General features: G+C 44.4%; 1 protein-coding gene across 1 annotated transcript in view; it reads left to right on the forward strand.

The window, feature by feature from the left end:
• Positions 1–22166, forward strand: part of GGT7 (gamma-glutamyltransferase 7) — a 65382-nt gene extending 43216 nt beyond the window's left edge. Inside the window, exons 8-15 of the mRNA XM_030211924.1 lie at positions 1151–1238; positions 5818–5942; positions 7582–7670; positions 10778–10930; positions 12632–12749; positions 14481–14618; positions 15400–15499; positions 21795–22166. Of these exons, the coding sequence (XP_030067784.1) occupies positions 1151–1238; positions 5818–5942; positions 7582–7670; positions 10778–10930; positions 12632–12749; positions 14481–14618; positions 15400–15499; positions 21795–21958 (975 nt within the window). The 3' untranslated portion in view covers positions 21959–22166. The remainder of the gene's footprint in view (positions 1–1150; positions 1239–5817; positions 5943–7581; positions 7671–10777; positions 10931–12631; positions 12750–14480; positions 14619–15399; positions 15500–21794) is intronic.
• The last annotated feature ends 5327 nt before the right edge of the window (positions 22167–27493 follow it).

Consider the following 27493-nt stretch of genomic DNA (forward strand, 5'->3'; position numbering starts at 1 on the left):
TCTGATTGGCCCAGGAGCTCAAATTCAGCCAGGATGTACTGTTTTTTTCCCCAGTCTCTGTTTGGAAGTAGAGAGAGAAAGACCTCTTTACTGAGACCCTGTGAGCAGTTATATTCTGTAACCTGTGAGCTATATTTCCTGTACTTCCCAGGCACTATCCAGGTAGTGATAACATGTTTAGTTGTATAATTGATCCTTGTTCAGTTACCTTTTATTAGCCTGTCATTTTCCATCCGTTTTTATAGTTCATTGTTCAATATTTTTTATGACAATAAACCTTTTTTAGTTTATAGACTCTGCTTGTCTGAACCGACTAAGAATCCTGGTGGTTGTGTGCTGGGTCTGTGAGTGCCACTGAAAATGACTGGTTAGCCCCAGACAGACAATTTAACCAGCCAGGAGCTATTTCTGGCTCGTTAAATTGCTTTGAATATTGACCTGTTAGTATTTTTAAAGTATGATGCTCAAATTAGTTTTTACAGAATCATTCTAAGAGGGGTGGCATTGGGGTGATTAGTATTGGGTTGATCGTGACTGTTGTCTTCAGACTTAATTTGTAGACAAAAAGAAATTGAAACTGTGGAGCTGGGGGAGGAGGCTGGAGGAGCAACAGGAGAAGAGGGATTGAATTAGGGAGGGGCTGAAGCAGAACATCCTGCTTTCCTGGAGTCTGGAAAGAAGTGGTGGAAATTAAACCCTGGTTGTCTTTATCAAAATCTTGGGTGAGGGTAGTGGCGTTCCTAGGGCAGCTGACACCCGGGGCAGATCGGCGATGCCCCCCCCCCCCGGCGAAACGACACCTCCCCCAGGCGAAGCGACACCCCCCCCCCGGGTGCATTTTTACCTGCTGGGGGGGTGCCGCGCGCCTGTCGGTGTCGCTCGTTCCATGCTCCCTCTGCCCCGGAACAGGAAGTAACCTGTTCTGGGGCAGAGGGAACACGGAACGAGCGGCGCTGTCAGGTGCGTGGCACCCCCCCAGCGGCGTTCACCCGGGGCGGACCGCACCCACCGCCCCCGCCCTAGGAACGCCACTGGGTGAGGGGCAGCTGGGAAGCCTAAAAGTTAAGAGGAACATAAGACTTGCCTAGGGCACCTGGTACCCTTGCACTGACCTTGCTCATACCGCTTTACCTTATTCTCTTTTCATCAGGTTCATGCCTACGGAGGGGTGTTAAGTGAGGACGATTTCAGCAACTACAGTGTCCTGGTGGAGAAACCACTTGAAGGATTATATCAAGGTAACGATGAGCGCCTGCCATGTTTCTGAAACTCTGCCTAAATGTGCACCACCAGACTGGGTTTCTAGGCTGTGAGAAAGCCATTTGGAGAATCATTTTGTCACACACAAGGCTCTGCCTAGGGAAGATCATTTTCAAAGCTCCCCCTTTGAAAATCCACCATCCCAAGCATACATACTTTTAATCACCCACAAAAATGGTAGGAGATGGGACAGGAGGGTGAGGAGGCCAAGTATACACAGGGCTATCATTTTGAAAGTCTTCCAATCCCGACTTTAGCCATGTATATGTACTAGGGCTGTTGGACAATTAGAATTTTTAATTATGATTAATCTCGCAGTAAAAAAAAACTAATCTTGAGTTAACTCTACCTCTGACCTCCCCCTCCCCTGCCATCTCTCTCTCTCTCCCCCTCCCTTCCCTCCTCCCCCTCCGGCTCTTTTCTAGACTTGCAAGCAGTCTTCCTTTGCCGGCCCCGATAGCCTTCCTGCAGCCGTATTCCGTCCTGGTGGAAACAGGAAGTTGCATCTGAGGAGGCTGGATATGGCTGCAGGGAAGGCTTTCAGGGCCAGCGGAGAAAGCCTGTTTGCATTGCAGATGCTGCCTGTGACCCAGGCAAGTGTAGAAAATGGCTGGAGAGGGAGGAGGGAAGGAAGAGCTAGAACTGCCAGACTGCTGGGGGAGGGAGAGAGGTTGGAGGTACAAATTGTTGTTTCAGTGTTTGTTTGTGCAGAAAATTAATTGTTAATTATGTTAGTTAACACAAATAATCAACAGCTCTAATATTTACACTGAAATGGAAGCCACATTTGGTGAATGATTGCATTTTCAAAGGACACACTGTGCGTGGCGTTCTTTTGAAAATTGGCTTGCAAGAACAGATGGCAAATGTCTCCATGGGCTTCTATTTACAAGTACCAAACAAAATAGGTCCAACGTAAAATCGTTTGTGTTGAATTGGTATAACAGAGAAAAGCCCTCAGAAACCGCTGGTAAAATACCAACGGTTTTGTGCGTGGTTATATGTTGCTCAAATTATAACTCACGCAGCGTTTCTATCACTGGGCGAAAAACTCTGTAAACCTCGGGCTAAATTTTTTTAAAAAAGCCTCAAACAAGAAAATATATTCACTGGCAGCAATAGATTTAAATGACAGGCTCAACTTATGGCCTGAATCAATTCAGCATGAAAAAAGAAAAAAGCACTTAGCTTAGATTGAGTTCAAGCACTCTTCATTGTCCGTTCTACGGAGATCACCATTTCACCTAAGACCACGGCTTCATCAGCATATAATGAGCACTCCGTTCCTGATGAAGCCGTGGTCTTAGGTGAAATGGTGATCTCCGTAGAACGGACAATGAAGAGTGCTTGAACTCAATCTAAGCTAAGTGCTTTTTTCTTTTTTCATGCTGAATTGATTCAGGCCATAAGTTGAGCCTGTCATTTAAATCTATTGCTGCCAGTGAATATATTTTCTTGTTTGAGGCTTTTTAAAAAAAATTTAGCCCGAGGTTTACAGAGTTTTTCGCCCAGTGATAGAAACGCTGCGTGAGTTATAATTTGAGCAACATATAACCACGCACAAAACCGTTGGTATTTTACCAGCGGTTTCTGAGGGCTTTTCTCTGTTATACCAATTCAACACAAACGATTTTACGTTGGAGCTATTTTGTTTGGTATTAGTTTACATGTTTTGCTCCAATAACACTGCATTTTGTTCTAGCGATTAGCTTCTATTTACAAGCCCAAAAGTCAGTCTCAAAATTTCCTTATATAGGGGTAATTTTATGGAGTCTTTTGTAAGCATTTGGTAAAAAGTACAGTGGGGGAAATAAGTATTTGATCCCTTGCTGATTTTGTAAGTTTGCCCACTGACAAAGACATGAGCAGCCCATAATTGAAGGGTAGGTTATTGGTAACAGTGAGAGATAGCACATCACAAATTAAATCCGGAAAATCACATTGTGGAAAGTATATGAATTTATTTGCATTCTGCAGAGGGAAATAAGTATTTAATCCCTCTGGCAAACAAGACCTAATACTTGGTGGCAAAACCCTTGTTGGCAAGCACAGCGGTCAGACGTCTTCTGTAGTTGATGATGAGGTTTGCACACATGTCAGGAGGAATTTTGGTCCACTCCTCTTTGCAGATCATCTCTAAATCATTAAGAGTTCTGGGCTGTCGCTTGGCAACTCGCAGCTTCAGCTCCCTCCATAAGTTTTCAATGGGATTAAGGTCTGGTGACTGGCTAGGCCACTCCATGACCCTAATGTGCTTCTTCCTGAGCCACTCCTTTGTTGCCTTGGCTGTATGTTTTGGGTCATTGTCGTGCTGGAAGACCCAGCCACGACCCATTTTTAAGGCCCTGGCGGAGGGAAGGAGGTTGTCACTCAGAATTGTACGGTACATGGCCCCATCCATTCTCCCATTGATGCGGTGAAGTAGTCCTGTGCCCTTAGCAGAGAAACACCCCCAAAACATAACATTTCCACCTCCATGCTTGACAATGGGGACGGTGTTCTTTGGGTCATAGGCAGCATTTCTCTTCCTCCAAACACGGCGAGTTGAGTTCATGCCAAAGAGCTCAATTTTTGTCTCATCTGACCACAGCACCTTCTCCCAATCACTCTCGGCATCATCCAGGTGTTCACTGGCAAACTTCAGACGGGCCGTCACATGTGCCTTCCGGAGCAGGGGGACCTTGCGGGCACTGCAGGATTGCAATCCGTTATGTCGTAATGTGTTACCAATGGTTTTCGTGGTGACAGTGGTCCCAGCTGCCTTGAGATCATTGACAAGTTCCCCCCTTGTAGTTGTAGGCTGATTTCTAACCTTCCTCATGATCAAGGATACCCCACGAGGTGAGATTTTGCGTGGAGCCCCAGATCTTTGTCGATTGACAGTCATTTTGTACTTCTTCCATTTTCTTACTATGGCACCAACAGTTGTCTCCTTCTCGCCCAGCGTCTTACTGATGGTTTTGTAGCCCATTCCAGCCTTGTGCAGGTGTATGATCTTGTCCCTGACATCCTTAGACAGCTCCCTGCTCTTGGCCATTTTGTAGAGGTTAGAGTCTGACTGATTCACTGAGTCTGTGGACAGGTGTCTTTCATACAGGTGACCATTGCCGACAGCTGTCTGTCATGCAGGTAACGAGTTGATTTGGAGCATCTACCTGGTCTGTAGGGGCCAGATCTCTTACTGGTTGGTGGGGGATCAAATACTTATTTCCCTCTGCAGAATGCAAATAAATTCATATACTTTCCACAATGTGATTTTCCGGATTTAATTTGTGATGTGCTATCTCTCACTGTTACCAATAACCTACCCTTCAATTATGGGCTGCTCATGTCTTTGTCAGTGGGCAAACTTACAAAATCAGCAAGGGATCAAATACTTATTTCCCCCACTGTAGGTAACGCAGCAAGACAGCTTCCACTATTACATGATCTATGCATGGGATTTCCCAGGGCTAGGGTTACCATATGTCCAGATTTACCCGGATATGTCCTCTTTATGAGGGCATGTCCGGGCAACTGGGCGGGTTTTGCCAATCTGCCCGTTTGTCCTATAGGACGGCCCACCCGCCAGCCTGCCCGTTTGTCCAGAAATCCGGACAAACGGGCAGATTGCTAGCCTCCCCTCCCCTTATTTACTAGTGCCCTGGTGGTCTAGTGACCTTTTTGGGGCAGGAAAGAGCCCCCTATTTCCTGCCCGGAGCGCTGCCCTGCATGCATCCTTCCTGTTGCTGACCCTCAGCGCCGATTCAAAATGGCCACCGAGAGTCGAAGTGACCTCGCGAGACTTCAACTCTCGGCGGCCAATTTGAATTGGCGCCGAGGATCAGCAACAGCAAGGATGCATGCAGGGCAGCGCTCCGGGCAGGAAAGAGGGGGCTCTTTCCTGCCCCGAAGAGGTCACTAGACCACCGGGGCAGTAGTAAGGTAAGGGGAGGGGGGTGACGGGGAGGGGGGGCGACGGGGTATGTGACAGGGGGAAGGGGAAAACGTGACAGGGGGAGGAGCGAGGGTGTGAAAGGGGCAGGCGGGGTGTGTGGTGGGGGCGGGGCATGTGTCCTCTTTTGTGGGGGACAAAAAATGGTAACCATACCCAGGGCCATAGTTTGGGTGAAGCTGGACAAACAGTTGTAGTGGATGAACATATTTTACAGAACATGCCCAGACACGCAAAAGGTTGGATTTTATACCCAGAGTTCAAAAGGGAACCTTTCTAGAATGGGCTCCCCGAGCCAGCCCCAGCGGCATGCAATTGAAGCCACAATGTCTGAGCAACTTGTGGATGCCATATCATCCGCCACGAACTTTGAGATCTCAGAATGAAAACCGTCTTGTGATTCCCCCTCTCACGAGAGCATGATTAGATATTACTGGAGAGTCAGCCTTTTCCTGCCTCACTGTGTAAGGGTGGAAAGTTGTTTGAATCTTTTAAAGAGGGATCTAAAGACTTTCTTCTTTAAACAAACTTTTAGTGACCATAGTAGTTCAGGTCATATATATATATTTTTTTTTTAAATGAGCTTTGTGGGGGTGATGCGTCCCTCCTTTCTTCTCCTTCAGGTCACCTTGTGTTCACTCCCCCTCCTCCGCATGCAGGCGCAGCACTGATTTTAGCTCTCAACATCCTGGAGGGGTTTAACATCACCAGCCACACCTCCTCAGAGAGCCTGCACTGGGTAACTGAGGTAAGCTGGGTGGTCCAGTCACAGAGAGCTTATGAAATAAAACCATGCACCAAGGAACAGAAACAATAAACAAATCATTTAATTATCACTGATAAAAACAGACATTACAGATTAAAATACAGAATACAACCCAACATGGTCAACATGCAGTTTATGCCTGCTACATTTTATTCAACATCTACATCAAAGATAAAAATCAAAATAGTAAAATGATCAAAAACTCAAATAGATCTCACCATATAAAGACATTTTGAGCATTACACCTTCTGTTATATATTTGGTAGATCTAAATATGGCCATGTCATTTTTGATCTATATCTTAATTTGGTAATTTATGGTTTTATTAGTCATAATAAAATAATAAATTATTTTCCTTGGTGTACATTTTACTTTTCTGTGTGTGTGGTGTTTTCCCAGTTACAAAGAGGACAAAATCTCTGATTTGGTAAAACATCTCCTATAACAGTGATTGAGGAGAGATCCAGGTATATATATACCTTATATAAGTACATAAGTAATGCCACACTGGGAAAGACCAAGGGTCCATGGAGCCCAGCATCCTGTCCACGACAGCGGCCAATCCAGGCCAAGAGCACCTGGCAAGCTTCCCAACGTACAAATATTCTATACATGTTATTCCTGGAATTGTGGATTTTTCCCAAGTCCATTTAGTAGTGGTTTATGGACTTGTCCTTTAGGAAACCGTATAACCCCTTTTTAAACTCTGCTAAACTAACCACCTTCACCACGTTCTCCGGCAACGAATTCCAGAGTTTAATTATGCGTTGGGTGAAGAAACATTTTCTCCGATTTGTTTTAAATTTACTACACTGTAGTTTAATCGCATGCCCCCTAGTCCTAGTATTTTTGGAAAGCGTGAACAGACGCTTCACATCCACCTGTTCCACTCCACTCATTATTTTACATACCTCTATCATGTCTCCCCTCAGCCATCTCTTCTCCAAGCTGAAAAGCCCTAGCCTCCTTAGTCTTTCTTCATAGGGAAGTCGTCCTATCCCCGCTATCATTTTAGTCGCCCTTTGCTGCACCTTTTCCAATTCTACTATATCTTTCTTGAGATGCGGCGACCAGAATTGAACACAATACTCAAGGTGTGGTCGCACCATGGAGCGATATAACGGCATTATAACATCCTCACACCTGTTTTCCATACCTTTCCTAATAATACCCAACATTCTATATATATCTTATCTATATATATATGTTCCATCTTTGCTTACATCCTATTTTGTCTATTAAAATGTTTTATGGTGGATTGTGTTGACATTGTAAGTAGTATACTATGCCATACTTTGTATTGTTTGAATATTTTACTACTGTAATTGGCTATTGCTTATGTTATGTTTGACTTATACTTGCTGTACACTGCCTTCAGTGAATTCCTTCAAAAAGGCAGTAAATAAATCCTAATAAATAAATACATATACACATAAATAAAAAAAATATGTGTGTGTGTGTTTGGTCATGAGTGTGCTTGCGTGTGTGTGTTCGTATGTGTGTATGTGCGCGTGTGCGTATGTGTGTGCGTGCATGTGCGTTAATTTCTATAGCTATTTTGCTAATTTCTTTTTGTCAAAAGGATGATGTACTTTCAATATTTTGCCATTGCATCGTTTAGACCTTGAAAATAGCCCTTGCTATGGCGAGCAGTCTTGGCGATCCCATCTTCAATGCAACCATATCTGACTCTGTGGAGGTGATGCTCAGGTAGGTTTTAGGAGTGATTACAGGATTAATAATCTGCTGAATAAATTGATTACATATTATTGTATGTGGTGAAAAGAAGGGATGGGGCAAGGTACAAAACTTTCAAATACTTGACAGGCTTTAATCATATATAGGAAGGCAAAATCTTCCATAGAAGATGATCTTCAAGGACAAAGGGTCATGATCTGAAGTTTCAGGAAGGAAACTCAGGAGAATGTTGACCGCCTTGTTATACAACTGTGGGTAAGAGGCGGAATAAATGAAGGAAGGAGACTGACCAGCTTATAATCGAAATAGTAAAACGCCTATATTGTGACCCAAATCGGGAGATAGACGTTTATCTCACAAAAACGAATAAAGCGGTATAATCGAAAGCCGAATTTGGACGTTTTCAACTGCACTCCGTCGTGGATGCGGACAAAGTTGATGGCGGCGTTTCGAAGGCGTGGTGAAGGCGGAACTGGGGCGTGGTTATCGGCCGATCAGAGATAGGCGCCTTTCGCCGATAATGGAAAAAAAATATGCGTTTTTAGCGAGAATTTAGGGCACTTTTCCTGGACCCTGTTTTACCACGAATAGGGCCCCAAAACGTGCCCTAAATGACCTCCCCTGACTCCCCCAGTGGTCACTAACCCCCTCCCACCACAAAAAATGAAGTTTCACAACTTTTTATTTTCACCCTCAAATGTCATACCCACCTCCCTGGCAGCTGTATGCAGGTCACTGGAGCAGTTATTAGGGGGTGCAGTGGACTTCAGGCAGGTGGACCCAGGCCCATCCCCCCCCTACCTGTTACAATTGTGCTGCTTAATGCTTAGTCGTCCAACCCCCCCAAACCCACTGTACCCACATGTAGGTGCCCCCCTTCACCCCTTAGGGCTATAGTAATGGTGTAGACTTGTGGGCAGTGGGTTTTGAGGGGGATTTGGGGGGCTCAACACACAAGGGAAGGGTGCTATGCACCTGGGAGCTCTTTTAGCTTTTTTTTTTTTTTTTGTAAAAGTGCCCCCTAGGGTGCCCGGTTGGTGTCCTGGCATGTGAGGGGGACCAGTGCACTACGAATCCTGGCCCCTCCCACGAACAAATGTCTTGGATTTATTCGTTTTTGAGCTGGGCGCTTTCATTTTCCATTATCACTGAAAAACAAAAACGCCCAGCTCACAAATTGTCGAATAAAACATGGACGTCTATTTTTTTCGAAAATACGGTTCGGTCCGCCCCTTCACGGACCCGTTCTCGGAGATAAACGCCCATGGAGATAGACATTTTTGTTCAATTATGCCCCTCTGAGTGTTCCTTAGGCGTAGAAGTATTTTCACTTGGATAAATTTCGAAATGTTTTTCAGGCATTATTGCTGTCAAAATTGGATTACTGTAATATTGTTTGTTTAGGTTGTTCTAACCATTTGTTAAGAAAGTTACGAACCATTCAAAATAGTGCTATTCAGTACATTTGTTCACCTACGTTGCACTGGCTACCCATAGAAGCCAGAATTCATTTTATGTTGTACTGTTTGGTCTTTAAGATAGGCCAAGGAAATGCTCCACCCTACATGTTAGGTATGATTTAAAATTTTATATTCAAGATATGCAACATTTCCTACATGCAAGGGCATGAACTCTCAGAGCTTTTTCTGCTAATTTTTCTTATCAAGCAGCAAAATTGTGGAACACATTACCTTTACATGTGTGTGAGATACTTAATTAAGCTGCTTTGCGTACCTTTATTAAAACCATATTGTTTAAGAAATATGTGCTATCTAAATAGTTGAAACTGTGCTTTCTCTAATCAGTTTAAGTCTACTCTGATATGATATTTTGTATTTTTTCATGTATTATCCAAATTGGACGAATCTGTTTTAATCTGGTTCTGTAATTCCTAGAATGATTGTTTCTAGTTTTCTTATTATGTAATCGGCCTTGAACTAATTTTGTTGTAGGTGGAATAGAAAATCTAGATAATGTAATGTATGTAATGAAAGCCAAAGAGGGAGAAACACAGGCCAATGGTCAAAGAGTGAAGGTACAACCAGCTCAGGCCTGGTTAAGCCCTAATGACAGCAGTAAGGTCACAATAGGATGCCATGTTCAAACCCTAACCACCCTGGAATAACCTGCACTGAATGGTGGTTACAACTATGAACGCGGTGGTGTGACTGCATCAGTCTTCTAGGAAGGCTGGGGTGATCCACAGAGATAGATCTTGGTCAGAGTTCATGCATAACTGAGCATAGGGAGGCCAGATTTTCTGGAGAATGGTCTTCCTAGTTTTGGGGGTATCATAAATGTTACAAAAGTGGGTGGTAAGAATGGGAATAGGGACTATGTTAATTTGTGTGGGACTCATGAAAGTTAAAGACAGAGAAAACCAAACCTGGAATATAATACCATATTTAGGGTAGGTGCATCGTGGTGTATGCACCCGCTGTCGGACCCAGCCCCCCCTTAAAATACTCTCGGCATCTACACCCAGTAGCAGCACTCATAGGCTGCCTGTGGCCTGCTCTGGGACTTGCTCCTTGAACTGTCCCTTCCCCTCAGATATACTAGAATTAGAAAAGGTTCAAAGAAGAGTGACCAAAATGATAAAGGGGATGGAACTCCTCTCGTATGAGGAAAGGTTAAAGAGGTTAGAGCTTTTCAGCTTGGAAAAGAGTTGGTTGAGGGGGGATATGATTGAGGTCTATAAAATCCTGAGTGGTGTAGAATGGGTAAAAGTGAATCAATTTTTCACTCTCTTTCAAAAAGTACAAAGACCAAGAGACACTCAATGAAATTACTTTTTTCACTCAAAGAATAGTTACGCTCTGGAACTCGTTGTTGGAGGATGTAGTAACAGCGGTTAGTATATCTGGGTTTAAAAAAGGGTTTTGACAAGTTCCTGGAGGAAAGGTCCATAGGCTGCTATTGAGACACTGCTTGCCCTGGGATTGATAGTGTTTGAGTTTCTGCCAGGTACTTTTAAAATGTCCATCTGCTTTGAAAATGAGCACAATAGTAATGATATGTAAAGCACTTCATTATAATGTAAAAACCATAATGCTAAGATGGCTGTTCCTAATAGGACACCTTGGGGTGGTAAGTAAACTTTCTTCCTGTACTTGCAGCACATTGAAGGCAAGCTTCCTACGACAGCTAATTAACAACTCTCAGACCTTCTCTTCTGATCATTACCTGCCCTTCTATCCCCTGGAGAACGGTCCTGCTGCCAGTCAGGTTCTCGTCATGGGGCCCGATGACTTCCTGGTTGCAGTGGTAAGGTAAGGAGATGTCTCTTTCCCCAAAAAAAAAAAAAATAGAATCAGAACAATAGGACATGATTTTCATAGAGGGCACGAGAAAGCTTAGAGCTCAAAGTCAAAGGACCTAATGTGGCATAAATGACTTATCTGCAGTTGAATCTCTTGTAACTCTTGGCATGTCATCCTGAAGACATTTTTCAAAAGATTTTAGTTAGCTGAGTAAACTCAGGGGTTGAAATCGCTCCCCCACCTGTTTTGCAGCTATGGAGGCACATTTTCAAAGCACTTAGCCTTCCAAAGTTCCATAGAAACCTATGGAACTTTGGAAGGCTAAGTGCTTTGAAAATACGCCTCAAAGTACTCAGAACGTGAAACAGGTTTTTAAGTCACAAAGGGGGGAAGTTATCAAAGTGGGCTACCATTAAGATGGGTTATTTTACCACAAGCCTTCCTATTTAAGCCCAGGTCAAGAGAGTTTCTTTCTAAAGGACAGTGCATTGTCAAATGTAACCCCAAGAATTTTTATTGAACCTTTAAAGGGAATGCTAATCCCATGGATAGTTAGATGGGGGGTAAACTGGAGGATGGGAGTGGAAAGGATAAATGACAGCATTTGATTGTGATGGGTTTAGTTTCATCTGATTCATGGTGAAGAACTAGCGATAGGGAATTCCATAATCTTGGAGCAGAAAAAGCAAAAGCTCAATCTTAAATCCATTGCAATCTAATTTGATCAGGAATGGATAGTAAAGATTGCCATGATGAGCACATATTTCTTGAAAGCGCATATGAAGATAATAAACGGCAAGATACCATGAGCCATCGTGAAGCAAAGTCTTGGAAATCAAACATACAAATGTAAACCTTATCCTGTACTCCACTAATACAAGTGTAATATACAGGGAATTGGGGTAGCCTAATTGGTTGCTTTACTTCTCATACTCAATTATATGGCCATGTTCTGGATTTAACTGTAGATAACATAATTGAGCCTAGGTACTCCATGACTAAAATGTTACAGTAGTCTAAACAAGATGTTGTTACAGCATAGAATACTGTGCTTAGATCCTTTAGCCTGTAAACAATCTGTAATCCAACACAAGTACCTTAAATCAGAAATGCACATGATTTGTTTCTCAGTTAACAAAGCCAAGTCTATTAGGAAATTCAGACTTCTCTCATGACGGTACTACCTGCAGCTGTACACCTTAGATTTTAGAATTAGAGGACAGTACTCTGCCATCGACTAATCCAAACCTGTCAGCCAATCTGCCAGGGCCCCTAGGCAAGCATCCAAATTCACTAAAGCCACACTCTGGTCTATTCTTATATGCACAACCAACTGGATGTCATCCTCAAAGACCTCACAGTAAATAGTAAATTAGTCTGTCACATGCAGGACAGGATCCAAGAAAATGATGAACAAGAAAGGAAATAAATCTCAACCAACCACAGGGAAAGTCTTGAATTCCTACCTTGATCAGATGCCTCAAGAGTAACTCATGACTTACTGTTATAACCTTCAGGAGCATGGCTGTGTACCCTCACTACTACACTACTCTGGCACCTCTCAGTTAGGTGTGCTAGGCAGTCAATAAAGGTTAAGCTTTGAATTGTGTGTATTTATCTGCCTCAGTTTGGTTCCTAGAAAAATATTCTTCCATCAGGGTTATTTCTTAAGCTGACAGCAGTTCCAGTAATTTCTGTATCTCTTTGTAGCTCCTTGAATCGCCCTTTTGGTAGCGGGATAATGACATCCTCAGGTGTCCTCCTCAACAGTCAGATGATGGACTTTTCTTGGCCAAATAAAACAACAAACCACACTGTTTCTAATCCAGTAAGTTCCTGTCTTCTCAACCCGCACGATAAGATCCGTTAACCAATCTGATGCAAGCAGGTATTAAAAGGGTAATTATACAACTGAACATGGGTATTTATGTGCCCCTCGCACGCGTAAATTTGCAGAACACTAGCACTTTCGTGGGTATGCGCATAATCTAATCTATTCTAATACAGTACTTATATTCTGCAAATAGCAATATGAATCTCCGCTATATTAATAGCTTACTGATAATTCAACATTTTATCCTTAATAGAAATTCTTCTTAATAAACCATGATGTTTTAAAAAAATTCTGAAATGGAAAATAATTCTTAAAATGCTGTATATTTAGCAGTAACTAGATCATTTCTTCTGTCATCGTACTCAAAAACATTCTACAACATCTTTATTTAGAATTTGCAAACCACAAAAGATTTTTTTGGAAAGGATCTTCAGTTATCACACCACAAGTAGTGCAACTCAAAAGTGTCTTGAGCAGTACTGTGAAAATTGTCATTCATCCACGTTTTTAGCTTTTATTTCTATTGCATTGCAAATTTCTTTTTAAATTAAGCTACTTAGCTTCAAGCAACAACAGGAACCTCTGCCGACATGGGCAGGTTTTGGCTTCCTTCTTCAGGGTAGAGGTCCAGTAAAACATAACAAAAAAGAAAAATGAAACATTCAAAAACATCATACAGTCATTAAATCCACAAAATGCAATACAAAATCTTCATCCATTTCGACTCTAACTCATTATAAACCATAAAGCTGTATTTCTCTGTTTATTTCTCTGTTTATTACCCTCCTCTCACCTACCAACACCCATCCTGTTAGAATATCAATGAAATGCTTTGATGTCCCCATGCATACCTCCGACCCACCCCCACCCTCCCACTCTGTCACAGTCAAAGTAATGCTTTGATGTTTCTCTCATATATACTATCTGCTACCACATTTGCTTATTTCCAATCTGAGGAAGAAGGGCAACCTTCGAAAGCTAATCAAGAAATGTATTAAGTTATGTCCAATAAAAAAGGTATCATCTTATTTTCTTTTCCATGTTTTATTTTGTTTGATTTCTATAGATTCTACATGGAATGTTGCTATTCCACTAGCAACATTCCATGTAGAAGTCGGCCCTTGTAGATCACCAATGTGGCTGCGCAGGCTTCTGCTTCTGTGAGTCTGACGTCCTGCACGTACGTGCAGGACGTCAGACTCACAGAAACAGAAGCCTGCGCAGCCTTCTACATGGAATGTTGCTAGTGGAATAGCAACATTCCATGTAGAATCTCCAATAGTAGCAACATTCCATGTAGAATCTCCAATAGTGGCAACATTCCATGTAGAATCTCCAACGGTATCTATTTTACTGTCATAGTAATGCTTGAATGTTTTCACTTATATACACTGTCAGCTAGCACATTTGCTTATTTCCGATCTGAGGAAGAAGGGCAACCTTCGAAAGCTAATCAAGAAATGTATTAAGTTATGTCCAATAAAAAAGGTATCATCTTATTTTCTTTTCCATGTTTTATTTTGTTTGATTTCTATTGATGACCCTCCACTTAAACCTCATACGATCACTATACAACTTTGTATTTGTTATCCACCGACTGGGCAAACGCCTTTGACGGTACTGTGTAAGCCACATTGAGCCTGCAAATAGGTGGGGAAATGTGGGGTACAAATGCAATAAATAAATAAATAAAATCTGAAAGTGCCTGTCTCCCTCTTGTTACAGGCGAATACTATCCAGCCTGGGAAGAGGCCCATGTCGTTCCTGTTGCCCACCATTGTACGGCCAGCGCAGGGGCTGTGCGGCACATACCTGTCCCTGGGGGGCTCCAATGGAGACAGAGCATTGAGCGGTATCACACAGGTCAGACATAGGTTGTGTCGTTGCTGTTGTCCACATTGGGGGTTATGTCATAACAAGGTGCCTATGTGAACTGTCCTGTGATTATGGTGTCTATGTGCCTTTGTAAAATATGATCTCAGAACTATCAGAAATACTCAGTGTACCTGAATGTAACTCACCTTGAGCTACTACTGAAAAGGTGTAAGCAAAACCAAATAAAAATCCAAAATAATAGAGACAGTTCTGAGAGCATATTATGGTAGGAATTTAAAAGGGTAAGGTCACTTCACAGGCATAAAAACCATTTGGCCGCTGTTGGTGTGTGTTTGAAGCAGCTTAAGTTAAGTTTTGAAAGTTTATTTTCTGTCACTGTTTTTGATCCTTTAAAGTTGTCCGTTTGGAGCTTTAACAAATTAATGTTCAAGGGTTTTTTTACGCCTTGTGAAGTGACCTTACCCTTATAAATTCCTACCATATTTTCTGCTGTAACAGAAGAGGAGGAAAGGGTTCTCAGGCTTTTCCGCCCTTGAATATTTTGTACTCCATAGGATAAGTTTGATATTGAAAGTGCTTGTTTAACTGAAAGAGTTTTTGTGAGTTATTGTTGATCAATCTCTTTCTTCCTCTGACTTGATATTTAACCGGGAGTGAAAGAAATACAGAGAAGCCTCTCAGAACTAGAGAATCCTGAAGGAGAAAAGTGACTAAAGTATTTGAGACTAGTTTTGCTTTCTGCTTGTAGTTTTGCGGTTGTTGTGACTTTTATCTCTTTTTACTTAAAGACTATGTTTATACTTTCTAGGTTTTAATGAATGTTTTAACATTTAACAAGAATCTGAATGACAGTCTGTCCCTGGGTCGGTTGCATCCTGACCTTGAGTCAAACATTCTGCAAGTGGACAGTAAGTATACAGAACATCTGTCACAAAGGCCTTCGAGAGAGGGTGGAGTAATTTGGGGCCCAGAAGCAGTAATAACAAGATACAGTCATGCCAGTCAAGCATGAAGACACAGAGGGGCATAATCGAACGGCGCCGGCCATCTCTATGGGCGGCCATCTCCGGAACCGGCGTCGCAAGTGGGCGGAGCCAACCGTATTTTTGAAAAAGATGGCCGGCCATCTTTTTCTTCGCTAATACGGTTGGGCCCGGCCAAATGTCAGAGATCACCGGGTTTGAGATGGCTGGCATCGGTTTTTGGCCATAATGGAAAATAATGCTGGCGATCTCAAACCCGGCCAAATCCAAGGCATTTGGTCTTGGGAGGAGCCAGCATTTGTAGTGCACTGGTCCCCCTGACATGCCAGGACACCAACCGGGCAACCTAGGGGGCACTTCTAAAAATTAAAAAAAAAATATAGCTCCCAGGTGCATAGCTCCCTTACCTTTGGTGCTGAGCCCCCCAAAACCCACTCCCCACAACTCTACACCATTGCCATAGCCCTTATGGGTGAAGGGGGGCACCTACATGTGGGTTTTGGGGGGTTTTGGAGGGCTCCCATTTACCACCACAAGTGTAACAGGTGGGGGGGGATGGGCCTGGGTCCACCTGTCTGAAGTGCACTGCACCCACTAAAAACTGCTCCAGGGACCTGCATACTGCTGTCATGGAGCTGGGTATGACATTTCAGGGTGGCATAGAGGCTGGCGAAAAAAATATTTTGTTTTTGTTTTGGGTGGGAGGGGATTGGTGACCACCGGGGGAGTAAGGGGAGGTCATCCCCGATTCCCTCCGGTGGTCATCCGGTCAGTTGGCGCACTTTTTTGAAGCTTGATCGTGACAAAAAAGGGACCAAGTAAAGCCGGCGAAATGCTCATGAAGCCTGGCTTTTTTTTTTCATTATCGGGCGAAGCCGGCCATCTCGTGAGCACGCCCCAGTCCCACCTTCACTACCCTACCAACACGCCCCCTTGATGTTTCGCCGGCTCCACGACGGAAAGCAGTTAAATCCGGCCAAAATCGGCTTTCGATTATACCGATTTGGCCGGGTTCAGGAGATCACCGGCCATCTTCCGATTTGTGTCGGAAGATGGCCGGCGATCACTTTCGAAAATGAGCTGGATAATTACTTACACCGGGCCTGGTGTGTAGGGAGAGTATGTTAAGAGTAGAAATACTCCTAATTACTGAGCAACGAGGACGTTAACCAATGAATAACGATGGAGGGCGAGGACTTTAAGTTATAAGATCCAGCATCATTTATTTATTTATTTATTTATTTGTAGCATTAGTATCCCACATCTTCCCACCTATTTGCAGGCTCATAAGTACATAAGCACCGCCGTACTGGGAAAAGACCAAGGGTCCATCAAGCCCAGCATCCTGTCTCCGACAGCGGCCAATCCAGGCTTCAAGAACCCGGCAAGCCCCCCCCCCCCCAAAAAAAATGTGGCTTACATTGTTCCGTAATGGTGATCACCAATTCCGGAATAGAGAATACATAGTTAAGATGGAGATGACAGAATGGGTTAGAATGGGTCATTGTTTAAAAAGCCATAATTTATGAATAAGGCAGTTTTTGAGTTTAGCATTCAGTGGTGATCTCCAGTGGCGCTAACCACTGGTGAAGATCAGCTAATAGCCTTGCACAAGAAATTTAACTGGTCAGGAGCCATTTGAATATGGACCCAATTGTCTTAAGATTCTTTTATAGTTCTAAATTGTCAACTGAGGGGTAGCGAAGTTCATCTGTAAGTCATGAAAACGGTAACAGAATTCAAACATGCGTGGGATAAACATAAAGGAATCCTGTTCAGAAGGAATGGATCCTCAGGAGCTTAGCCGAGATTGGGTGGCAGAGCCGGTGGGGGGAGAGGCGGGACTGGTGGTTGGGAGGTGGGGCTAGTGCTGGGCAAGACTTCTACGGTCTGTGCCCTGAAAATGGCAGATACAAATCAAGGTCAAGTATACACAAAAAGTAGCACATATGAGTTTATCTTGTTGGGCAGACTGGATAGACCGTGAAGGTCTTTTTCTGCCGTCATCATCATCTACTATGATGACCTCCTGAAGCATGAATAAGGTAAAAGATAAGCGAGATAAACTGGTGCTAAGCTCATGAAAATCGTATAAACTACCAAGCCAATTTAAAAATAACGCAGGCTTCTATTGGAAGCCAGTTCATGCCTTATCTACTACTACTACTACTTATCATTTCTAAAGCGCTACTAGATGTACACAGCGCTGTACACTTGAACATGAAGAGACAGTCCCTGCTCGACAGAGCTTACAATCTAATTAGGACAGACAAACAGGACAAATAAGGGAAAAGGACAAAGAGTATCAAGATTCTGTATAGAATCCCAAAGAGAAGCAAGATTCTGGAATTCCAAAGGCAACTACTACTACTACTGCTTATCATTTCTAAAGTGCTACTAGACGTACACAGCGCTGTACACTTGAACATGAAGAGACAGTCCCTGCTCGACAGAGCTTACAATCTAATTAGGACAGACAAACAGGACAAATAAGGGATAAGGACAAAGAGTAGCAAGATTCCGGAATCCCAAAGAGTAGCAAGATTCCGGAATCCCAAAGAGTAGCAAGGTTCCAAAGACTACTACTACTACTACTTATCATTTCTAAAGCGCTACTAGACGTACACAGCGCTGTACACTTGAACATGAAGAGACAGTCCCTGCTCGACAGAGCTTACAATCTAATTAGGACAGACAAACAGGACAAATAAGGGATAAGGACAAAGAGTAGCAAGATTCCGGAATCCCAAAGAGTAGCAAGGTTCCAAAGACTACTACTACTTATCATTTCTAAAGCGCTACTAGACGTACGCAGCGCTGTACACTTGAACATGAAGAGACAGTCCGTGCTCGACAGAGCTTACAATCTAATTAGGACAGACAAACAGGACAAATAAGGGATAAGGACAAAGAGTAGCAAGATTCCGGAATCCCAAAGAGTAGCAAGATTCCGGAATCCCAAAGAGTAGCAAGGTTCCAAAGACTACTACTACTACTACTTATCATTTCTAAAGTGCTACTAGACGTACGCAGTGCTGTACACTTGAACATGAAGAGACAGTCCCTGCTCGACAGAGCTTGCATTCTAAGTAGGACAGACAAGAGATAAGGGAAAATTAAGGTGAGGATGATAAAATAAGGGTTCTGAACAAGTGAATAAGGGTTAGGAGTTAAAATCAGCATCAAAAAGGTGGGCTTTTAGCTTAGATTTGAAGACGGCCAGAGATGGAGCTTGACGTACCGGCTCAGGAAGTCTATAGATTTCTTTCAGTTCTTCAGTTATCAGTTATCGTGGTTGTGTGCCCTAAATATTAATTTGACAGCAGTGGTTTGTAACAATTGAATTTTATTCTTAGATTTTACAGAGACACCTACGTATAATGCATTACAGGAAGCCAACTGGGGAATAATAAATGCCTGCGTTAGGAGACGAAATTGATTTTAGTCTAAATATCTTAGCGCTGTGACTTAAAGAACACTTTCCTAACCATTGAGTTAATCTGGGAGTCCAAAGTGAGTTGCAAATCCAGGATCACCCTTCAGTTTTAAGAAATGTTTCTATCGTAAGGGAGGTCTTGCAGATGATATATAATAAATAAACAAAAATATCCCAGAGGAACTATCACTGGTGACAAACAGTGAGTGTTCTCCAGTCGTAATAATGTAGTTTCGTCTTTATTCAGCATTTAAAGTTGGGTAGACGCCAACTTTCAACTTTTTCTCTACTCATGTATTTGCTGAAATGTTTAAGTGACGCCATCCAGAACTGGTAATAGCAATATCGTCTTCATAGGAATAGAAGTGGATACCCAGTTCTTGTAGGCCTCTGCTGAATTAACTCATACAAATATTAATATTGAGGAAAGTGGTGACACCTGAGGGATATTGCAAGAGGATTCCCAGCTAAAACACAACTTCTCCGATTCCTTTTTACTCTGTAGTTCCTATGGCAGTGGTTCCCAAAGCTGGTCCTGGAGGCGCCCCAGCCAATCAGGTTTTCGGGATACCCACAGTGAATATTCATGAGAGAGATTTGCATGTAGTGGAGGCAGTGCATGCAAATGTCTCTCATGAATATTCATTGTGGGAATCCTGAAAACCCAAACGGCTGGGGTGCTCCAGGACAAGGTTTGAGAACCGCTGTCCTGTGGCCTAAGAATCCCCTAAACCAATTTAAGACAGAACCTGAGATACTGATTTCACATAGCTTAAGAAGCATCAGATGATGGTCAACAGTGTCAGATGCAGCACATATGTTGCATTGTAAATAAACTTGCCTGCCTCCCTAGTCATAAAATTTATTTAGGATCACAAATTTTCAGACAACAGCCTAGGGATCTTCTTGTTAGCCTCCTGTTTCTCTCATTTTGCTGAGAGAGATGTTTTTAGGGTATTGCATTCTATTGAAAACAGTGTTTTGTTTTGGGGTTCAGAGACCCCTGGGTTCTGTCTGGTACTGGAGTTCAGCTGTCAAGTGGCAAAGAGAACCTCCAAAAAGGCTGGATTGACCTCAAATCTGACTCCATCTCTAAATAGCAAGTAATCAAGAAGTTGTGAAGTTCTAAAAGGAATTGCCACTAAGAGAGACGTTAGGTCTAAGGAAAAGATACCAGCCTTATGACAAACTGGATTTAGGCTACAGGTTATACAATGCAGCGAAAGAGAGCCTGATAGAGCAAAAGCATTTATACTTACAGCCTTTCATCATTAAGTGAAGCCCACAGAACATCATTTGGGATGAGGAGTTTATTTGCCAAGATACAAGTCAAATCAGTGATTGACAACAGGCACGTACAATCAATTAGTTATAGGAATATAATAATCCAGCTGCAAACAGGTGTTAATTCCTAATCTTTTATAATTTCTTTTACCAATTAAAGGTTTTACAAGGGAAAGCAATTAGGTAATTTGTCAATTCTGCTGGTCACATTGGTTTCCCCTGGAGAGAGTGAGTGGCAACCCTTCTCTCTAGCTTAAACCAGGAAATACACGAACTTTTATCGGTGCCAGTGTTGCCAGGTGGAAAATTTTTTTCCCACCCAATCCAGCGTAAAAACAGCCCAAAACCCGCCCAAACTCAAACCCCGCCCCTGACACCCCCACCCCGCGTCATCACCCCCGCCCCCGCCGTCACCGGCCCCGCCTCCCCCGTCATCGCCCCGCCCAAACCGTCACTAACCCCGCCCAAAACGTCACTAACCCCGCCCCCCGCGGCCGAAAAAACCGCCCGAAAAAACCGCGGAAAAGAACAAAAAGAAGCCCAAAAAACCGCGACCCGTCGCGGGCAAAAATTTCCCGCCGGGTTGCGGAAAACCGCCCAATTGGGCGGTAAAACCGCCCACCTGGCAACACCGATCGGTGCACACAGGCTATGGATAATATGACAGTAGATATACCTGATTGGATCTATGCTAATGTCATGGTTACCACTGATTGGCTCATGCTAATGAGTAGCTCTATCGTGAGAACATTGTTCTCTTCTCTAGCTTGCTTAACTTAAACAAGACCCTGCACCTGGCTATACTGACCACAACTTCTCCTTTTCCCGCCGTGTTGCAGAACATAATCACGGTTGCCAGATGGGCGGTTTTCCCGCCCAATTGGGCGGTTTTCCGCAACCCGCCGCGGGAAACTTTTGCCCGCGGCGGGTTGCGTTTTTTTGGGCTCGTTTTGTTTTTTCTGTGTGGGTTTTGGGGCGGTTTTTCGGCCGGCGGGGGGTGGGGCCAATGGCGACAGAGGCGGGGTTTGTGACGTATTGGGCGGGGCAATGACGGCGGGGGCGGGGGTGATGACGGAAGGGGTGGGGCTGATGACGACGGGGGCGGGGTGATGACGGAAGGGGTGGGGCTGATGACGACGGGGGCGGGGGTGATGACGGAAGGGGCGGGGTTGATGACGGCGGGGGTGGGGGTGATGACGGAAGGGGCGGGGTTGATGACGGCAGGGGTGGGGTGTGTGCGGTTTTTGGGCGTTTTTGTGTGGGAATTTTTTTTTTTATATGGCAACCCTGAACATAATGTCACTCTGTCCGTTAGACCCCCACCTCTGTGTTTCCTGTTGTCCTCTACAGTGCTCCAACACTGGGAGTTCAAGTCAGAGTCACACAGGCCTGTAAGCTTTTCCCTCATTTTAGAGCCTGAACCAAAGTCTCAGGCCTGGGCTGCCAAATAATTATACAACAGACACTAACCAGATATTGTAATGTTTTGTCGCCATATAGGTAAGTTCCTTCCAGAAGATATTCAATTTCTTGAAGCCAGAGGTCACCAGGTAAAAAAAGTTGACGTACTTTCACTGGTCCATGGAGCAAGGAGAAGCAATGACCTCTTCATTGGAGTCAAAGACCCAAGAAGCCTCGATGCAGCTGCTTTAACCATATTATAGCATTTCACAGCTGTAATATAGTCACTGAGTAATGTGAACCACAAAATAGAGAGAAGCCCTATTTACCTGTTTGCAACAGCACTTTCCACTTAAAGGGGACAATTCTATAACATAGGTGCAAACAATGATGTACCTGTTACACATGTAAATGTTTAGAATAATAGCTGCCAAAATTCCACCTAAACACTGTTCTGTAAATACCCACTTAATTTACTAATCTCATAGCCGCCGAGAGGGCGGGGGGGCAAGGGGGGACAAAGTTCCCTGGGCCTCCAAGGGGGGCTCGGTGCCGCAGTCCCACCCGCCCTCTGTCGTCGACCGTCTGCCCCCTGCATTGAAATCGCAGTCTCACCTCCGTGAAAGCAGCTGTGCAGGCAGCAGAACGCCTCCCTTCGGGCCTCCTTCCCTCCCTGTGTCCCGCCCTCGTCTGACGTAACTTCCGTGAGGGCAGGAAACAAGGAGGGAAGGAGGGCCGAAGGGAGGCGTTCTGCTGCCCGCAGCGCTGCTTTCACGGAGGTGAGCCTGCGATTTCAATGCAGGGGGCCTGGTCCGGTGGTGGACAGAGAGGGGGAGCGGCGGCGGCGGGGACCTTGGGGGAGGGGGTGGCAGCGGCGACCTCGGGGTGGGTGGAGGGCGGGAGCAGTGGCTGCGGCGATCTCGGGGGAGCGGTGGTGACCTCGGGGTGGGGTGGAGGGGGGAGTGGCGGCGAGGGTGGAGGGGGGAGTGGCGGCGAGGGTGGCAGGGGTCCGGCCCAGTCTCTCAGTGGCCCTGACTAATCTGCACTAAGCGTTAATACGCACATGCCACTGCTGAAAACGGCATCCCATGGGATCCTCTCAGATGTCCTGTGGTAAATGTCAAATTGGCGAGCACTAAAAAATAGGGGGGGGGGCAGAGTGAGTGGTTCTGCACTAATTGAGTAGAGCAGGATTACTGCATGAGCCCTTACCGCCTACAAAATAGGTACCTGTAAGCGTTACTGTGGTCGTTTTTTTTTTTAACAGCTGCATGCCGATAGTCTCTCAAACGAATAAATAGGCAAAAAACAAAAACTGTGACAACAAATTTAGGAGCTGAAGATCTTCCGTTTTGTATATCTTCTATCCTGTATGGTATCATGATTATACTGGTGTGCAAAATTCTAAAATTATGAAAGGCGGAAAAGAGACCTGAAATGTCCCAGCTTGGCAGCAAGTAATGAAATCTTTATGCCAGCATATATCAGACTCCGGTCATATCGTTGGTCTGAAAAAACCTCCTTGCAAACTTTGCTATTGTCAATTTATAAATGTTTTCAAAGTTTTTCTATTATATATATACTAGTACAAAAGGCCCGTTTCTGAAACAAATGAAATGGGTGCTAGCATGGTATTTGTTTTCAGCCATGAATGTGTTGTAATAGTGTTTTATTATAATTGTGTTGTGTTGGTAATGAATAATTGTAATTTGTGTTTTATGTGCAATTTCATTGTTTAATTTTTGTGTTTTTGTAGTGTTGTTTTTTTTTTTTGTTTTTTTTTTGTATTTGTAGGACGTAGTATAAGGAAGTTACGAAATACTACATCCTACAAATAGGATGTTGTGTGCACGAATGCTTCGTGATTATTTCTTGCCGAGTGTGTGTGAGAGTGTCTGTGTGAAAGAGCGAGTGTGTGTGTGTGAGAGAGTGAGTGTGTGTGAGAGAGAGTGTGTTTGTTTGAATGAGAGTGTGTGCGAGTGCGTATGTGAGTCAAAATGATGTGAGTCAAAGTGAGTGTGAGAGTGTGTTTCACATAGATAGTGTGAGAGAGTATGTGTGCGATACATAGAGTGTCTGTGAGTGCAACAGTGTATGAGACGGAGAGTGTGTGTGAGACCGAGAGTGTGTGTGTGTGAGTGTGAGAGAGAGAGATGCTGTCTCTCCATGGCAGAGTGTGTCTATGTTGTAGTGTGGGTTGGGGTGGTGTAGTTTGGTTGTGTTTGTGGGTGTGAGTGGGAGAAGCTGGTTTTCCATGGTAGAGCTTGTGTTTTTTTTTGGTGGGGGGGGGGTGTGTGGGTGTAAGTGAGAGACAGCGTGGCAGAGTTTGTGTCTGCTGTTGTGGGGGTGGTTGGGGGTAGTGTGTGTCTGAGTGAGTGTGTTTCTCCATGGCACAGTGTTTGTAAGATGCTTGTAGGAAGGGGGTTGGTGGTTGAAGGAATGTATGTCTGTGCGATCTTAAATATAACTTTATCTTATCTATTTCGATTTACATATTTCTTAAATAAAGCACCAGTGATATGACCGGTGTCTGATATATGCTGGCAAGCTGGAACATTTCATGTCTCTTTTCCTCCTTTCATAATTTTAGAATTTTGCACACCAGTATGATCATGATACCATACAGGATATAAGATATACAAAACGTTGGAAGATCTTCAGCTCCTAAGTTTGCATGCTGATAGCGACATTAGCGCTCGACCATTAATGCAAAAAATGAAAAATCAGCCATTTTACTGCTGTGGTATAAATAGCCTTAATGCGCAGGATAAATCTGCATAAGGGTTACGCTAAGGCCACTTTTCACTGCAACTTAGTCAAAGGACCCCATAGCGTGACTCATGGGTGAAGCCCAGGCAGAACTCACACTTACGTGTGCCCCCTATAGACTGCTAGACATAACACATGTATCTGCAGCATGCCAACACTTACATCAGTTGTACAGCTGGCATGAATCCTTGGATTTTAAAAATGGTGCCCAAATTTGCAGGCGATCCTGAAATCCACATGCAAACAAAATAGTTAATGAGCTTGGCTGCTAACAATTACTGATGTTAATTGGCTCTAATTGGGATGTGCGTGACGATCTGGCTCTGCGCGATTCTCTAACGATCTGTGCCCAAATCTGCTTGTGAGCAGCCAAAAAGGGGGGTCTGGCCATGGTTGGGTTGGGACGTTGCAATGAATTATGGGCAGTGCTGTAGAATTTGTGGGCTACGCACCAGAATGTTTACGCCAGGTTTCAGCTGGCGTAAGAGGCCCCGCTAGACGCTCGTGCCGGAGCACCCTCCTGACGCAAATTTTTCAGCACCATTTACTGAATCCGGCCCTAAATGCTTGCACCTAACTTGTCGGCGTTTCTCTAGTAGTCTATAAAGAAAAGGAAGTACCTATATATCCTTTATGAAGAGGCTCGACCAGGCGTCCTGTTACAAGAACTATCCTCCATTGGTTTGTCACTGTCCCCACTGATTTTCAAAACGTAACACAAATGTAAACGTTTCTAAAAGAGCTACTTCTGAGGCAGGAGTACAAACCAGAGAAAGGAGAACAGCATTGTCCACTGTGCTCAGGCACTGCATGCAGACTGTCTGTAATATGAACCAGGGGCGTATCTGAACTGCGGCGGTAGGGGGGGGCCAGGGCCAGAGTGAGGGGGCACATTATAGCCTCCCCCCGCCGCCGCCATTGCCGATCCCCCTCCCCCCAGCCGCTGCCATTGCCAACCCTCCCCCTCCGTTGCTCGCCTACCTTCGCTGGCGGGGGACCCCAACCCCCGCCAGCCGAGGTCCGCGTCCTCCTGCCGCTGCCGGCTGCCTTTAAAGAATTCCGTCAGCTGGCGGGGGACCCCCAACCCCCGCCAGCCAAGCCGAGGTCCTTTCATTTTTCCACTGAAGCTGGCGCCGACGAAAGTTTCTTTTGAGTCTGACGTCACTGGACGTTGTACGTGCAGGACGTCAGACTCAGAAACAGCTTCATTCTGTTTCTGAGTCTGACGTCCTGCACGTACAACGTGCAGCGACGTCAGACTCAAAAGAAACTTTCGTCGGCGCCAGCTTTACTGGAAGAAGAAATGAAAGGACCTCGGCTTGGCTGGCGGGGGTTGGGGGTCCCCCGCCAGCTGATGGAATTCTTTTAACGGCAGCCGGCAGCAGCAGGAGGACGCGGACCTCGGCTGGCGGGGGTTGGGATCCCCCGCCAGCGAAGGTAGGCGAGCAACGGAGAGGGAGGGTTGGCAGCGGTAGGGGGGTCCAGGGCGAAATCTGCGGGGGCCCAGGCCCCTGAGGCCCCACGCAGATACGCCCCTGATATGAACTTTACTATTTTACTGATGCATTTCATCAAAAGGTTTGTTTTTAATGTAAATTCCAACACCAGATACACTGCTACTATGCTAAATAATCTAATTACACCTATAGCAGAGATTTTGTTGCAAATGAGGGAAAAGTCTCAACTGCTACGGCTATTTTCACACATAGGTGTTCATTGTATAGCTCGTAGAAAAAGTCATCACTGACTCAAAAACCCTCAATTTTTGTATTTTCTTTTTTTGTTTCAATTTTAATTACAACATATAAGCGTCTTTTTAAGACTTAAAAAAACTGTTAAACGTATCAAAAAGCATGGAACTAATTCACTTATCTTGCCCAGTATTGCCGAATGTTTTTTTCTCAATGCTGTGCCAATTTATTCTTGATGAGGCGCTAGATCCAATTTAAGATGGGTAATGCACTGGTTCCTACGGTCCCGTTTCGAATGTCTTCATCAGGGAACCTGCTCACACCTAGAACACTGCGCCGTGACCACTTTATCATCAATCTGAATCTTCTGTCTTCTGAAGAAATCGTATCTTCTGAAAAAATTCTCGGCGCCTCATCAAGAATAAATTGGCACAGCATTGAGAAAAAAACATTCGGCAATATCGGGCAAGATAAGTGAATTAGTTCCATGCTTTTTGATATGTTTAACAGTTTTTTAAGTCTTAAAAAGACGCTTATATGTTGTAATTAAAATTGAAACAAAAAAAGAAAATACAAAAATTGAGGGTTTTGAGTGAGTGATGACTTTTTCTACGAGCTATATAATGAACACCTATGTGTGAAAATAGCCGTAGTAGTTGAGACTTTTCCCTCATTTGCAACAAAATCTCTGCTATAGGTGTAATTAGATTGTTTTTAATGTAACCAGCAGATCCAGCTGCTCTGTAAGCAATCGTTTGTGATCACCATTTACGAGCAGGGACGTATCTGGTAATTGTAATTGTACGCTTGCACAAGGAGGAAAAATTCTCAGGGTCGTTGGACATCTTGAGGGACCTGGCTTGAGTCGGATCTTCCACAACTTGGGGCAGCTGGAGCTGGGGATGCTGTGGAGCCAGGGTTCATAGCAGTGGCGTAGCCACAGGTGGGCCTGGGTGGGCCAGGGCCCACCCACTTAGGGTTCAGGCCCACCTAATAGTAGCACATGTTTAGTGGTAGCTGGTGGGGATCCCAAGCTCCACTAGCTGAAGACTTCCCTCTGATGGTAACGAAAACACTACTCTCCACAATACCAGTACCTGCTCATGCTCAGTTTTCAGCGTATTCCTGCTGCACTGGCAAGGTGGAAAGAAGCGTTTTCCAACCAGCTGAGATATTTTTTTTTGGGGGGGGGGGGGGGGGGGGAGAACACTTGATGCCCACTCACTTCTTGCCTAGGCCCACCCAAAATCTGTTGTCTGGCTACGCCCCTGGTTCATAGCCTCTGTGGGGGAGACACGGTCATCTTTAAGGGCGCCACCTGGTGGATGGATTTAGGGA

Source organism: Microcaecilia unicolor, chromosome 8, assembly GCF_901765095.1.
Source record: "Microcaecilia unicolor chromosome 8, aMicUni1.1, whole genome shotgun sequence".
In the NCBI taxonomy this organism is placed as follows: Eukaryota; Metazoa; Chordata; class Amphibia; order Gymnophiona; family Siphonopidae; genus Microcaecilia; species Microcaecilia unicolor.